This window comes from Crocuta crocuta, unplaced genomic scaffold (assembly GCF_008692635.1).
Source record: "Crocuta crocuta isolate KB4526 unplaced genomic scaffold, BGI_CrCroc_1.0 scaffold175, whole genome shotgun sequence".
In the NCBI taxonomy this organism is placed as follows: Eukaryota; Metazoa; Chordata; class Mammalia; order Carnivora; family Hyaenidae; genus Crocuta; species Crocuta crocuta.
In genome coordinates this window covers 841,741-858,104 of record NW_027530988.1, presented here as the reverse complement: position 1 = coordinate 858,104, position 16,364 = coordinate 841,741, and the positions used below count along the sequence as shown (strand labels likewise).

The 16,364-nt window shown below is 39.0% G+C and overlaps 1 protein-coding gene across 1 annotated transcript in view; it reads left to right on the top strand.

Annotated features, from left to right (window-relative positions):
• SUPT16H (SPT16 homolog, facilitates chromatin remodeling subunit) overlaps window positions 1–16,364 on the top strand; it is a 42,352-nt gene that overhangs the window by 8,560 nt on the left and 17,428 nt on the right. The window contains exons 2-10 of the mRNA XM_077770349.1: window positions 7,632–7,724; window positions 8,790–8,960; window positions 9,750–9,902; window positions 10,654–10,800; window positions 11,236–11,387; window positions 12,537–12,709; window positions 14,485–14,575; window positions 15,795–15,868; window positions 16,006–16,118. Coding sequence (XP_077626475.1) covers window positions 7,632–7,724; window positions 8,790–8,960; window positions 9,750–9,902; window positions 10,654–10,800; window positions 11,236–11,387; window positions 12,537–12,709; window positions 14,485–14,575; window positions 15,795–15,868; window positions 16,006–16,118 — 1,167 coding nt within the window. The remainder of the gene's footprint in view (window positions 1–7,631; window positions 7,725–8,789; window positions 8,961–9,749; window positions 9,903–10,653; window positions 10,801–11,235; window positions 11,388–12,536; window positions 12,710–14,484; window positions 14,576–15,794; window positions 15,869–16,005; window positions 16,119–16,364) is intronic.

Genomic DNA, 16,364 nt, shown 5'->3' with positions numbered 1-16,364 from the left:
TGGACACTTGGGCTGCTTCCATGATTGGGTTATTGTAAATCATGCTGCAATAAAACATAAGCGTACATATATCCTTTCAAATCAGTGTTTTTGTATTTTGGGTGTGTAAATAACCCAGTAGTGTGATTACTGGATTGGAAGGTAGTTTTATTTTTAACTATTTTTTAACTTTTTGAGGAACCTTCTTATTCTTTCACAGTAACTGTACCAGTTTGCATTCCCACCAGTGGCGCACAAGGCTTCCTTTTTCTCCACATTCTTGCCAATGCTTGCTTTTTCTTGTGTTTTGTTTTGTTTTAGAGACAGAGAGAGTGAGTGGGGGAGAGGGGCAGAGGGAGAGAGAATCCAAGCAGCCTCAACTCTCAGGGCAGAGCCTGACACAGGGCTTGATTCACGACCCGGGGATCATGATCTGAGCTGAAACCTAGAGTCAGATGCTCAACCGACTGAGCTACCAGGCGCCTCTTGTATTTTGGGGGTTTTGTTTATTTATTGTTTGATGCTTATTTATTTATTTTGAGAGAGGAGAGAGAGAATCCCAAGCAGAGCCCAACTTGGGGCTTGAACGCACACATTGTGAGATCATGACCTGAGCCGAAATCGAGTCAGACCCTCAACTGACTGAGCCACTGACTCAGCCACCCAGGTGCCCCTTGTGTTTTTTATTTTAGCCTTTTGACAAGTGTGAGGTGATAATCTCGCTGTAGCTTTTCTTTACATGATTTGATGATGAGTAATGTTGAGCATCTTTTCATGTGTCTGTTGGCCGTCTGTATGTCTTTGGAGAAATGTCTGTTCATGCTTTCTGCCCATTTTTTAATTGGTTTATTTGTTTTTTTGTGTCTTGAGTTTGTGTGAGTTCTTTCTGGATTTTGGCTGCTGAGCCTGTAGCAGATATGTCATTTGTAAATATTTTCTTAAACAGGTATAGTCTTGATCAAGTGGATTTAAAGAGAATTGAAAACTATGTAACTTTTTTGTGCTATAATTGAATATTTTAAGCCATATGTGGGATCACCTAAAATCGTCTTTTATATGGGTTGTACACAGACTTTCAGAAAGTCTGTTCTGTTGTGCACATACTTTTTAAAGTTTATTTACTTATTTTGAGAGCGAGCACGTACACGTAAACAGGGGCTAAGGGCTAAGGAGAAGGGGAGAGAGAATCCCAAGCAGGCTCTGTGCTTGTTAGTGCAGAGTCCAACACGGCTTAAACCCAAGAACCGTGAGATCATGACCTGAGCTGAAACCAAGAGCCAGATGCGTAACTGACTGAGCCACCCAGACGCCCCTAACTGTGCAGATTCTGTATATTCATCCAACAGCTAATCTTTGACCCCAGTAACAACTGTAACTGCAGTGATAGGGTACAAAGTAATTTTTAGCAAATACGCTTTCAGTTTGTAGCAATAATGATGGCAGACACATAGTAGTTACCATTAGGTAAGTACTGTTGTAAGCACTTTCTACACTCTAGCTCATTTAATTCTCACAGCAGCATTTATTATTGAGGAGAGTGGAACACCGAGAGGTTAGGTCACAATACGTGGTAGGATCAAGGATTCAAACCCAGGTGGTCTGTGTTCAGAGTGAGCCCTTACCAATAGGCATTAGTGTCTCTAAATATAGAAGGCAGACCTTGATACCCATTGCTTGCAATTGTTGAAATTTCTCTTAATTTTAAGAAGGTACCACTACTAACACCTTAACTGAAAAGTTTGTCAAGTGACCCTAAGTCTCTTTAGAGATAAAAGTCAGAAACTTCCAGAGATTTTTGTCTTTAGGATCCTAATGAAATCATCTGATTTGTTAACTGAAAGAGAGAGAGATGGTAGGAAAAGAATAACTTTATCTATATTCTACAGTAACTGTATGCTAATGAAAAATAAGTATTTTACATTTAATATGTGAATTTTAATTAGACTTTTAGTACTTTTTTAAAAGTCTAAATCATGAGTGTGAGGATTGCTTATATATTTGTATGGGAGTTTTTAAGTGTGCTGGGTTTTGATGGGGGTTTTGAACATGATGACATACTGCACATCAGGTTTTATTGTGAGGGCTACAAGTACTAACTGCAAGGCACAGACACAAGTGGCTGCTCAATAAATACTGTTATTTCCATCTGAAACACCTGTTTCAGCAAGACTTGGATGTTAGGTGGACCAAACAGACTGGAAGGTGCAGAATTTGGACACAGAAAGGGTTCGGAGGGGGTGCCTGGGTGACTCAAGTCAGCTGGGCATCTGACTTCGGCTCAGGTCATGATCTCACCACTTGTGAGTTCTAGCCCCTTGTTAGGCTCTGTGCTGACAGCTCAGAGCCTGGAGCCTGCTTCAGATTCTGTGTCTCCCTCTCTCTCTGCTCCTCTCCCATTCACACTCTGTCCTTTTCTCTCAAAAATAAACATTAAGAAATTTTTTTAAAAAAGGGTTTGGTGGGTGTTGAGAATCTTTGCATACCAGGGGTCACTGCTGCAAGATGGTTCATCTAGAAAGGGGAGCCCAGGGCTCACAAGTCCAGATTTGAAAAGGGTTCATGTGTGAGTTCTGCAGATCAGCTCAAGCAGAAGAGATCAGGTAGGAAAGTGGGGCCATTTAAGCGGCACAGAGGTGAGCCCCGGCTCCCTCCAGTTACCAGGCACTTGGAGTTGGGTGTAGAACTGGTCCTCTGGCAAAGGCTGCTGCTCTTGGGGCGTTTTTCTTTCTTTTTTCTCAACCAGCCCACTCCACTCCACTATTTTTTTTTAATGTTTTGTTTATTTCTAGGAGAGAGAGAGAGAGACAGCGCGAGCAGGGGAGGGTCGGAGAGAGAGGGAGTCACAGACTGAAACAGGCTCCAGGCTCTGAGCTGGCAGTCAGCACAGAGCCCGACGCGGGGCTCGAACCCACGAACCGCGAGATCATGACCTAAGCGAAAGTCGGACGCTTAACCGACTAAGCCACCCAGGCGCCCCTCCACTCCACTATTTTAAAGCAAATTCCAGACATAATCTGAAAATATTTTATTATTGTATGTGACTGTATTAGGTTACCTTGGGTAACTTGTGTAAGTTCTATAGCAAATAAAAATTTCCCATCGTCTCAGAAGACGGTTTTCACATGTAATCTGTATATAAGGCATTTGTACTCCTCAGAAGGTTTGAAAATACAAAAGTGTCCCAGATTTTGCTGTCTAAAATACTTGGTTTTATTGTAATCCTTTTCATTGAATCACAGTTTAAGAAAACTTTTCTCTAAATTCATTATCTTTAAATACCTAAAATTCTGTTGTTACATGTCTTTCATTGGTTAGAGCCCACCGCTTTTTGTGAAAAATCAATCAAGAACTTCTTGTGAAATGGTCAGAGCAGCTGGGTTCCAAGAGAAATTAGGATTCATTCTCTCACGTTTGTGATGGCCAGTGGAAAACTAGACATTTTATATGAATTGAAATCCTTGGGATAGTTGATTTGTTTCTCCATCTGCATAAAAAAGCTGAATATATGGGTCTTTTTTCCTCTCTTCCTATTTTCAGTTTTATTGAGATCCCTTTGGATGAATTTCTCGTATCATTAATGATTAAGCTACATGATTACACTCTCTGTGTACTTTTTAAAAATGTATTACTGTGTATTTTGAATTTTTATGCATGTTGATACCTTTTTTCTGTGTTGGAAAATTTTACTGGACCAAGATTTCAAATATCAGAATATAGTAAAGGGGACTTTTTTTATTAATTTCAGTGGATTTTATAGACAGATGTTGGGGGAATTAATTTATCTGTAGCCAGGATACATAAGCATTAAATATAGGCAGGTGCATGTTCCTAATTTGAGGAGGTTATCAAGGTAGTGGTAACATTGTTGCCACAGAATCCATGTTTATTGAAGAATTGGAGCATATGTAGCAAAAATTGGAAGAGGAGAGGTAATGTGCTGTGTCATAGGAATCATAGAGCTCAGTGGTTCTCAGACTGACAGCAGGACTCTTGACATTCCTAAATCATTCAGGACTTCAAAGAACCTTTTTTTGCATTGGTTGTATCAAGTATACAGAGAAAATCTGGCCTCCTATGTACGTGAAGCTGGAAAGGGGAGAGTATTTTAATAACCTTACAGATAATTATGAATATTGTTACTGCATTGAAACTCTAGAGGTGGTAATCTTTTAAAAGTTAGTTGTAATGTGGCGTTTGAAACCACAACATTATACTTTTTATAGTCAAGTTACTGTATCTTTGATCCTCTACCCATGGATGACTTTGTAACATTATGCATTGGTTCTCAGTTGTGCAGATCTTCTAAACATCACATATTTCATTAGATGATCTCAAAGAATCATGTATGTGAATATCATCACTAATTTTATATGAAGTCTTAAGTAGGGAAGCTAAGTTCACAGTGGTGAGTCATGTATTTCAGAATTCATATTTTTGCCTGAAAACTCAAATTTTATCATTAACTACATAACACATTTTCATTTTCCTTGAAGTGACAGGCTCACTTCACTCATTTTCAAGAAAATGTATGCCTGATACCCAAGTCTGCTTAAATGGCTACTTCAACTTAGTATTCAAATAATTGTAAAGTTTTCCTTTAGACAACCATCAATACTTCAGGTTGCAGACAGAAATAGTTTGTGTGTACTTCGGGTTTCTTTACACAAAATATTAAAAAGACATGCTCAAGTGTTGGGATTTCTTACTATTGATCATTTTTGCTCCATCAAGGACATTCTTAGAGAAACAGGTCCCCCCTTCCATGGGTATGTGGTAATGAAGAATTACTTTGGTGCCAATTGCCTTGATTCATGCTAATGCACTAGCGTTTTGTTGTTGTTGTTGTTGGTTTTTTAAAAATTTATTTTTAATATTTTTATTATTTTTAATGTTTTTATTTATTTTTGAGAGACAGTGCAAGCAGAGAGAGAGGGAGACCCAGAATCTGAAGGAGTGCCTAGGTGGGTCAGTCAGTTAAGTGCCTGACTTCAGCTCAGGTCATGATCTCACGGTTTGTGGGTTTGAGCCCCATGTCGGGCTCTGTGCTGACAGCTCAGAGCCTGGAGCCTGCTTTGGAATCTGTGTCTCCCTCTCTCTGTGCCCCTCTCCTGCTCCCACTCTGCCTCTCTCTCCCTCTCAAAAATAAATAAATATTAAAAAAAAATTCAGAATCTGAAGCAGGCTCCAGGCTCTGAGCTGTCAGGACAGAGCCTGACTTGGGGGTCAAACGCATGAACTGTAGAATCATGACCTGAGCCAAAGTCAGACACTTAATCGACTGAGCCACCCAGGTACCCTAAGGCACTAGCCGTTTTAATTACCATTGCTTTTGCATCATCAGTGAGAACTAATGATAAAACTTTCCCAACCTGAAGGAAAACATTTTCACCCTGAAAATCAGTGCAGGAATGCATACAGTTTCTGTGTGGGAATTTCTTTGGATTATGTATTTTCTTGTGGTAAAGAAATTCAACAGAACCCTTAATTGTTACTATATTTGGATTCTTACTGGCAACCAGAAGCCTTGATGTGTGGAAGAGTCTGGAGTAGATGTTTTTCTTGACTTTATAGGGGAAATTAGAGATTTGACCTTCCAGCCCACAATTTCCAGTCTTTTGGTCTTATAGAGCCGTTGAAGAATAGCTGATGAAATGGTTGGAGGACTCATACTTCTCAATTTCAAAACATTATAAAGCTGGAGTTATCAAAACTATATGATAGTAGTGTAAGAATGGATACTTAATAGAACTGAGAATCCAGACATAAAACTTCACATTTGTATCATTGAAATTTTTTTTCTAATACATAATTTGATTTTTGACTGGGAGAGTTCAGTGGGGAAAGAATAGTCTTTTCAACAGCTAGGTAACCATATGCAAAAAAAAAATGAAGTTAGGCCTTCCCCACACCGTACACAAAAATTAATTCAAAATGAATCCTGGATCTAAATATAGGTAAATTTTTATGTCCTTGGATTAGACAAAGTCTTCTTAGATATGATGTCAAAAGCACAAGAAAATAATTTGGACTCCTTCAGTGCTGATGCATAAGGGCACATTTACCCCAATGTTCATAGCAGCACTCTCAACAATAGCCAAAACATGGAAAGAGCCTAAGTGTCCATCGACTGATGAATGGATCAAGAAGATGTGGTTTATCTATACCATGGAATACTACATGGCAATGAGAAACAATGAAATCTGGCCATGTGTAGCAACATGGATGGACCTTGAGGGTGTTATGCTGAGCAAAGTAAGTCCAGCAGAGAAGGACAGATACCATATGTTTGCATGTATAGGAAGATTAGGAGGAACTTAACGGAGGACCATGGGGGAGAAGAAGGGGAAAAAGTGGGGGAGAGGGAGGGAGACAAACCATGAGAGACTCTTGAATGCTGAGAACAATGAGGGCTGATGGGGGTGGGGGAGAAGGGAAGAAAGGTGATGGGTATGGAGGAGGGCACTTGTTGGGATGAGCACTCGGTGTTATATGGAAACCCAACTTGACAAACTATTTAAAAAAAATAAAAATAAAAAAATAATAATTTGGACTCCTTCAGAATTAAAAACTTGTGTTTGAAAGGACCACATCATTATGAAAGTGAAAAGAACGTACTGAATGGAGAAAATTTGTAAGTCATATCTGATTAAGAGACATATCTGGAATATAAAAGGAACTCTTATAACTTAATAATAAAGCGGTAATTCAGTTATAGAATTGGCACAGGATCTGAAAAGGCGCTTCCACAAAGAAGGTAGACAAATGGTCTGTAATCACATGGAAAGGTGCTCAGCATCATTAGCTGTCAGGGAAATGGAAATCAAAACTACAGCGAGATACTACTTCACATGCAGTGGACATTGGTGCTAATTAAAAAAGCCAATATGTGTTCATCAAAATATGGAGAATTTGGAACCCTGATAGGTTGCTGTTGAGAATAGATGGTGCAGTCACTCTGGAAAACAGTCAGGTGGGTCCCCACAAACTTAAAACATAGAGTTACCATATATTATGACCTGGCAATTCTTCACCTAGGTATATACTCAAGAGGAGTATGCCCACACAAAATCTGACATGAATGTTCATAGCACCATTATTCAGAATAGCCAAAAAATGGCAATCACCCAAATGTGCAGCAGTTGATGAATAGAATCAGTAGTAGATCCATATAGTGGATTGTTATTCAGCCACAGAAAGGACAAAGTACTGACGCATGCTGCAACATAGGTGAAACTTGAAAGTATGTTAAGTAAAGGAAGCCAGACACAGAGGCCATATATGTTATTTCATTCATATGAAATGTCCAGAATAGACATATCCATAGACACCAATTAGATTCAACAGTTGCCTAGGCCTAGGAGGAGATGTAGAGTGATTGCTAATAGGTTTCTTTTGGGGGAGATGAAAATGTTCTAAAATTAGATGAATTATCTCTAAATTATGTTCTAAAATTAGGTGAATTATCTCTCAATAAAGCTGTTTAACCAAGAGTAAGGACTGTGAGGCTGCCAAGCAGACTTGGCATTTGTACCTTAAACTTGGAATTTCTATTAGGATAAAATTCTATATACCCTGAGTAAATACTGAACTTTGTATTCCAGTTTCACTAGGATAAAACGAAAATGACTAAATTACCTACTTTTATTTTTCAGAAAGGAGAAGATGAATATGCCAACGTTGATGCCATTGTTGTATCAGTGGGTGTTGATGAAGAAATTGTTTATGCCAAATCAACGGCCCTACAGGTGAGAGGTTTCTGGCAGTTCTAGCCCTGAAAGTCCTTGAATCATCAACTGCGCTGTTCAGTGTTGTATTCACTCGCCACATTAAAAATTAAGTTCTTCAGTCCCAAGTCTCAAGTACTGAGTACCAACTACTAGGGCTGGTAGAGAAGATTTCCATCATCACTAAGAGCTCAGTGAACCACCCCCCCACAAAAAAAAGAAAATTTTAAGAAAATAAACACAGCCTTCTAAAAAAAAAAAAAACCATACTTCAACGAAAAAAGAAATATAAAAAATAAGTTTAGTGGACAGCACTTAAAAAGAAGTATATAAATTGGGATAGATTTAATTATATATAACAAAAAAATCTGACAGTGGATTAAGCAAAGCAGTTCTTTCTCTTTTAGTTAGTCTTCAGGGACATGGGGTTTTTCTGGTCTCTCTTCTGCCATACATAGAGTCTGGCCTTTGTGTTCATGGTGCAAAAATTGCTAGAGGTCCAGCCATTACATCTGTGTTCTAAGAGTGAAGAAAGGGAAGAAAATGGAGACCTCTTTCCCTTTTATAAAGAGACTTGCTTGAAGTCCCACAGAATATTACTTCTAACTTACTGGCCAGAATCTAATGGCCATACTTAGCTGTCAGAAAGGGTGGGAAGTAGTCTTCATGCTGAGTATGCCCAGCTAACAATCCCAAGTCTTTCTGAGAGGGAAGAAATGAGTAATTGGTAGGCAACTAGCAGTCTTTGGAAGAAGTTGAAGGTGCATTTCCCTGATGTACTACTTTGTCCCTTGTATGCATTTCTGTTCTACTAAATAACAGTGTGTTTCCTAGAAACAAATTATCCCTATGATTTGGTGGTCTTTATTATGGAATATTTCAAACATCAAAGTAGGTAAATAATATATTGGACTCCCATAGGAACTCTTTATGCAATAAATTGTAAGCTCTTGGCTAGTTTCACTTCTATCCACATCTAGATTGTTTTGAAGTTAATTTCAGGTACCTTAATTTATAAGTATTTCTGAGTAAGTACATTAATTTTTTTTAACTTGTAAATATGGTCACTGTCGTCTTTTCCTATAGACGTGGCTCTTCGGCTATGAACTGACTGATACTATCATGGTCTTTTGTGATGACAAAATCATCTTCATGGCCAGCAAGAAGAAAGTGGAGTTTTTAAAACAGATTGCTAACACTAAAGGCAACGAGAATGCCAATGGCGCCCCTGCCATCACACTGCTGATCCGAGAAAAGGTCAGAACTCGTGAAGAATGTGGCATGAATGTGAAAGAACATTTAAAAGTGATGGGCGGAAATCCCGCTAGGAATTTAAAAGAACACAGGGGAAGACTTTTGCTGGTTGTCGTTGTAATTACAAAGTTCTATCACATCTTCATTGTGTTTGTTAGGAAGAAAGAAGTTCAATAACCCTGTCGGTTCTGCAGCAAAGCACACAGGCTGTGAGATTCTGTCAAAAACTGACTTTATCTGTCCATGCTCGATGGTACTGTCAGCTTGTTTGTTTTCATCTTAGTCATTGAATTAGCATAAGTGACTTTTTTTTTTTCAGTCCTCTCTACCCCCAACATGGGGCTGGAACTCACAAGCCTGAGATCTAGATTTGCTTGCTCTGCCGACTGAGCCTGCTGGGAGCCCCTAGAATAAGAATAACTTTAAATATCCTTAAGAAAAGAGATACACCTCATATTCAGTTTTTATCACATGTGGTCTTTTTTGGTCATACTTTCCACCTGGCACTTTTTCTCAGACTATTATTCACCTATTGTGTGAGTGTTTTAGCTGTTCCTGAAGAAAAAGAACAGTCTTGTCAACTCATGTGGCACTTTAGTATATAAAAATATCCAAAGAAATGTTAACTTCTAGAGTGTTACAGTCTGCTGTAAGGAAGTAGGTGGGGCATGGGCAGAGAATTTATTCTTTCTATGGTTCCAAATATTTGTCCGTGCCTGTTAATAGTAGAACGTAGATGTCCAATTCTAAAACTAATTAACAAACCTCTCTTCTTCTTTGTGGCACTGATAGAATGAAAGCAATAAGAGCAGCTTTGACAAAATGATCGAAGCCATTAAAGAGAGCAAGAACGGCAAGAAGATTGGTGTGTTTAGCAAAGACAAGTTCCCCGGAGAGTTCATGAAGAACTGGAACGACTGCCTCAACAAAGAGGGCTTTGACAAAGTGAGGGCCCTCCCGAAATGTGCAGCTTAGGAGTTGCGAACACAGAAGTGCGGCAGGCTTCCATAACAGATAGTGCAAAGAATTTGTTTTGGGGAAAGTGTATATTCCTTCAGATTTCCGTTTTTTACTCTCTTTGGCTGAGTAGTAAGTCAATTTGACTTTTCAGGCGGGAATCACGCATTCGGAAGATAGTTCAGCTATTGCGGGGGGGAAACAGAAAAATCTTTCTCTCTTTTTTTTTTTTTTGTTAAAAGTTTGTTTATTTTGGGAGAGTGTGCAGGCACATGCAGGGGAGGAGGAGAGAATCCCAACCAGGCTCCTCACTTTCCTTGCAGAGCTCAAACTCACAAACCACAAGATCATGACTTGAGCCACAATTAAGAGTCCTACTCTTAACTGACTGAGCCACCTGGGTGCCCCCAGAAAAATCTGTTAATCCAGAAAAAATATTTTTCCCCCATACTCTCCTGCCTATCTTCCTCTTCTACCTTTACAAGATCCTCTAGAAAGGAGCATTTACATTTAATGGTACATTAGTTTAATGCCTCTTAGAATACACACAGTGATTTGGTAATGAGCTATTTTAAATGTTTATTCAATCCAAGAAAAGAGTATTTTTATATTCCATAAACTACTGATGAATAGTGTGCTAAATAACCAGGTAGCTTCACTGATACTCACATTGGGAGAGATGCATTTCTTTAGCAGTTCTGTATTTACATGTTAGAAATTCTTATCACTCTGACTACAGATAGATATCAGTGCAGTTGTGGCCTATACCATTGCTGTGAAGGAGGATGGGGAGCTCAACCTAATGAAGAAAGCAGCTAGCATCACCTCTGAGGTCTTCAACAAATTCTTCAAGGAAAGAGTCATGGAAATAGTTGATGCAGATGAGGTAAATGGAGAGGGGAAAGTCTGATATTTTAATGAAGCAGAAGTAAGTCCCTACAGTACAGTGTGTTTTTTGGTGCATGTTAGCTTCCTTTGAAATTAGGCCTTTGATATATAAGTTAGTGGTATGTAATTATACCAGTTCTCTTTCAAAATAACTGTAAGCCTGCGCTGGTTTCTTGAGGTTACCCAATATTTTACTTGAGAATTCCTTGCATAGCTGTGAATTTCACGCATTGTTCTCAAAATCTGCTTTGCAGGTACACCAGTATATTACCTGACACATAAACCATTTCATAAGGCTTTTATAGCATCCTCAGTGATGTCAGGATATATGTTGTCTTCAAACAGTTATGTCCAAACACTCAACACTCTTAAGACTTTTTGCCACCCTTTGATGAATATTGTAACTATTTGTTTTATTTCTTTATGCTTACAGAAAGTTCGACACAGCAAACTGGCTGAGTCTGTGGAAAAGGCCATTGAAGAGAAAAAGTACCTTGCTGGGGCAGACCCTTCTACTGTGGAGATGTGTTACCCTCCTATCATTCAGAGTGGTGGCAATTATAATCTGAAGTTCAGTGTGGTGAGGTAAGTATGAGAACTTCAAAATATAACAACAATCAGAGCATTTTAGCTTTTCAGCGGATTTTTTTTCATGGACTCATTCTGAATTCAGAAAAGTTTAAGTATAATTTCTATACCCAGCATAGGGCTCAACTCACAACTGGGAGATCAAGACTCAAACGCTCCACCAACTGAGCCAGCTAGGCGCCCCCAAATATTTTAATTTTATTTCCCATTGGTACTCCCTTTTATTTGAGCATGTGTTTCATTTTTCTTTTTCAGATGATTAAAAATACCAAGAAGGTCACCTGGGTGGCTCATTCGGTTAAGCGTCTGACTTCAGCTCTCAGCTCAGGTCATGATCTCATGGTTCATAGTTCAAGTCCCGTGTCAGACACTGTGCTGACAGCTCAGAGCCTGGAGCCCGCTTCAGATTCTGTATCTCCCTCTCTTTCTGCCCCTCCCCCATTGGCGCTTTGTCTCTGTCTCTCAAAAATAGATGTTAAAAGAACTTTCTTTAAATACTAAGAAAAATGTAAAATTTTGAGAAAAACCATTAAGATATTATGAGATACACCATAATGTAATTCCTCTTCTGATTTTTTCTTTGAATGAAAGGAATAAGTGTTTCATTCATTCATTCATTCATTCATTCATTCATTCATTTTTGAGAGAAAGAGAATCCTAAGCAGGCTCCAGGCTCTGAGCATCAGCACAGAGCCCAACATGAACCATGAGATCAGGACCGGAGCCAAAGTCAGCCCTTAACCGACTGAGCCACCCAGGTGCCTATAATTTTTAAAAATATTGTAAAGAATGCTGCTCAGGCTAAAGGAACTAATTCATAATGAATACTACAGTTTATAGTCGCTAGTGGATAAGTGTTGTCTTGCCCTTGGACTTTAAAACTATAATGAATAGAATTTGTATATTCTTTGTCCATTTAGGATCCCACAAGTCAGCTTCTCACTAAATTTTTATCCTGTGAGTTTTGGCCAGTAATTTTACCTCTTTATAAGCTAGTCTGTTTAAAAAAAAAAAAAAAAGAGTTTAGGTCCTTCTTCAGCTGCAGGATATAACAGGAAAACGTGGTGATTACAGATGTTATAGACCAGTGCTCCTCAGGATTTTGCTAGTTTGTGTAATGAAATGCTTTCTTCTTCTGGTCTCTAGTGACAAGAATCACATGCATTTTGGGGCCATCACTTGTGCCATGGGTATTCGCTTCAAATCTTACTGCTCCAACCTTGTTCGCACTTTGATGGTTGACCCTTCTCAGGAAGTTCAAGAAAATTACAACTTTTTGCTCCAGCTTCAAGAGGAACTGCTAAAGGAATTAAGACATGGTGAGGTGCCTTAGAAAAGGTTTGGAAATGAAGTAACAAAATTGTCTCTAGTGTTTATGTGCAGTTATATCCCTTAGGTTTTTATACTAAAAATATAGATTTTAGTAGCCTTGAATCACCCTAGCATTTCATTCTTCAATCTTCTTTTAGCATGAGTGGTTATTGTGGTTTTACATTGGTGTTTACAAAAAACTTTTGTGTCTGGTTAGGCCTCTGTGTCCAGATCTTCATAAAATACTGTGGTCTTGTTACTTTTCTTTAGAAGGTTCTGATAAGTAGTATCTCTAGCAACAGGATGTATATTGTTAATTCTGCATTGAATGGATACAAGGAATCTTAGCCTAAGAGCAAAGCTAATCCCAACACTGCTAAGCAAGCAGCTGCCTACCTCAGAAGGAAGCAAAGTGCTCAGCACCATACCTCTTTTGCCTTGAGACTCTGCACTCCTAGTTGACCTAATGGGACTTTAAGTTTTTCACCTTTAAGCTACTCTAGGGGCCCACCCATGTGCCCATAGCTTCTGGACACCATTCCTCCCTGCTACTGCAAGTCGATCTTGAGAAATCCTATTGGAAGTAATAGTCCCAGGTAGATTAATGAGGATAAAGACCCCTTTGAGGCCACCAAATCTAGAGTTTTCTGGCTTGAAGACTATATTCATATCCTAGATCATGAAACATTAAGCCAGAATCCTTTTTTTTTTCTTTTTTAAGAGAATGTTTATTTTTAGTTTAAATCCAAGTTAGTTAACATATAGTGTAATAATGATTTCAGGAATAGAATTTAGTGGTTCATCACTTACACATAATACCCAGTGCTCATCCCAGCAGGTGTTGTCCTTGATGCGCATCACCCATTCAGCCCGTTCTCCACCCAGTACCCCTCCAGCAAACTTCAGTTTGTTCTCTGTGTTTAAGAATCTCTTATGGTGGGGCGCCTGGGTGGCTTAGTCGGTTAAGCGTCCGACTTTCGCTTAGGTCATGATCTCGCGGTTTGTGGGTTCAAGCCCCGCGTCGGGCTCTGTGCTGACTGCCAGCTCGGAGCCTGGAGCCTGTTTCAGTCTGTGACTCCCTCTCTCTCTGACCCTCCCCTGCTCACGCTGTCTCTCTCTCTTTCTGCTAGAAATAAATAAAACATTAAAAAAAAAAAAAGAATCTCTTATGGTTTGTCTCCTTCAAGGCCAAAGTCCTTCTAATAATAATTCACCCATTCAGTAGTCCTGTTTTTCAAAATGTATGTTAACAACTTTAATTATTATGCCATTTATCAACTCAAATTATTTCACTGAGACTACCCGGCATCCCATAGCCCTCCTATGTCAGTGTGTCTCAAGCAGTGTAAAAATGACTAGATGAATTTTTTTTTTTAAATGCAGATTTCTAAGCCCTACCACTCCTGCAGCTGCATTTCTTTGTTCACACTTTTGAGAAACTCTGCTTTAGGAAACTTAAAAGGTGAAAAAAACATTGATAAAAAAATTGTGGTCGTAGGGGCGCCTGGGTGGCTCAGTCGGTTGTGTCCAACTTCAGCTCAGGTCACAGTTTGTGAGTTCTAGCCCTGCGTTGGGCTTTGTGTTGACAGCTCAGAGCCTGGAGACTGCCTTAGATCCTGTCTCCCTCTCTCTCTCTGCCCCTCAGCCCCCCTCACACTGTTTCTCTCTCTCTTAAAAAATAAACAAACATTAAAAAAATTTTTTTTAAATTGTGGATGTTTTTGTTTGAGTTTTTTTTCCACTGAAAGATAACTATAATGTTTCCTTTCTGTCTTGTCATTAGGTGTGAAGATATGTGACGTGTATAATGCTGTCATGGATGTGGTTAAAAAGCAGAAGCCAGAGTTGCTGAACAAAATTACCAAAAATCTGGGGTGAGATGTGATGAAGTTCATTGTCACTCTGAGACAATTTTCATGACTGGCTGTGGTCAGGCAAAATATTCCTAGATCAATTCACCCAACACTTATGTACTTTAAACTTACAGTCCAAACGCATAGTGTTATCAGAGAATGTGGGAAAGATTTCATGTCTACTTCCAGGGATGGGGTGGAGATTTTTCCAGACCAATGTACTAGAAGCCAATAGACATTCTAAGCTTAAATTACTAATGTTAGGAGACATTTACTTTATATCCTCTCTCAGAACACTTCAGCTCATATTTGCATATGAAATACTCGAGATATCCTATGATTTTAGTTTTTTTTTCAATTTTTATTTAATCCAGCATTTCTCAAATGTATTTAACCATTGAACACCTAGAAAGACTTAACATCTTATAGAACCAAAAAGACATTTTGGAAAACAAAGGCTCTGGGCAGTTTCCTTAGATGGAAACTAGTCTGAGATACATAGTTTCTTTCTGGAGTTTTCTGATGGACAAGAGGAAATACACTGGCCTGTACCAAGTCTTGGCCCAGGTGACTTAATCCTAGTTATCAACATTTCACAAATAATTGACTTGCTTGGGGCACCTGGGTGGCTCAGTTGAGTAGTATCCTGTTCTTGATTTTAACTCAGTTCGTGATCCCAGGGTCATGGGATCAAGCCCCGCATATGGCTCTGTGCTGAGTTGGAACCATGTTTAGAATTCTCTTCTTCCTCTTTCTCTCTCTCTCCCTCCCTTCCTCCTCTCTGCCCCTCTGCTCATACCCGCTCACTTTCTATCTCCCAAATGTAAAAAAAATTAACTTTTTATTAATTGTTATGCTTAATCCACTTTTTACGGTCTTGGTAATATTCCCCTTACCAGTCTACTAAGTTGTTTATAGGAAAACTCTTAAATTGATTTCATGGTAGAATATTAAAATTTAAATATGGGTGAATAAGCTAAAATGGAATAAGCTAAAATAAAGAAGGCTTGATATAATGAATGTTACAAAAGGTACTTAATAAGGAAATTCTTTTCAACATATTATTAGCCCAAAGACTGTCCTTGAATCTTCTTCCTTAACTGACTGATCAGCAGGGCCAATCACTCAACGTGTTTGCCTGCCTTATCCTGAAAATTGAAATCGAGTATATTGTACTTGACCCATGTTAGTTACAGATCTTGTAGCCTGTTACTGAAATTTCTCCTCATTTCTTTTTTAGGTTTGGAATGGGAATTGAATTCCGTGAAGGCTCTTTAGTAATTAATAGTAAAAATCAGTACAAACTAAAGAAAGGTGAGTTTTACAGGTGTACAGTAGGAAAATACTTTTTTGAATAATTTCCTTTAGCTTCATCTCCCCTGTTTTCTGTGTAAAATCTACACTTCTCCATTCTCTCATGGTCGTAGACTGATTCCTGTTTGCTGTTTTAGGGATGGTTTTCAGCATCAATTTGGGATTCTCAGATCTGACAAACAAGGAAGGGAAGAAACCAGAAGAGAAAACCTATGCTCTGTTCATTGGCGACACAGTGCTTGTGGATGAGGTGTGTATTCTTCTTCAACCTTTGATTGCTCATGAACTAACATTTAAAGTACATTTATACTTTATGGTTTGTTTGTTTGTTTCCTGAAAGCTGTTTGTTAGGGGCACTTGGGTCACTTAAGCACCTGGCGCTTGAATTCAGCTCAGGTCCTGATCTCACAGTTTGTGGGATTATGCCCCTGCGCTGACAGCTCAGATCCTGTTTGGGATTATCTTTCTTTTTCTCTTCCCCCCCCCCCCCCCCCCC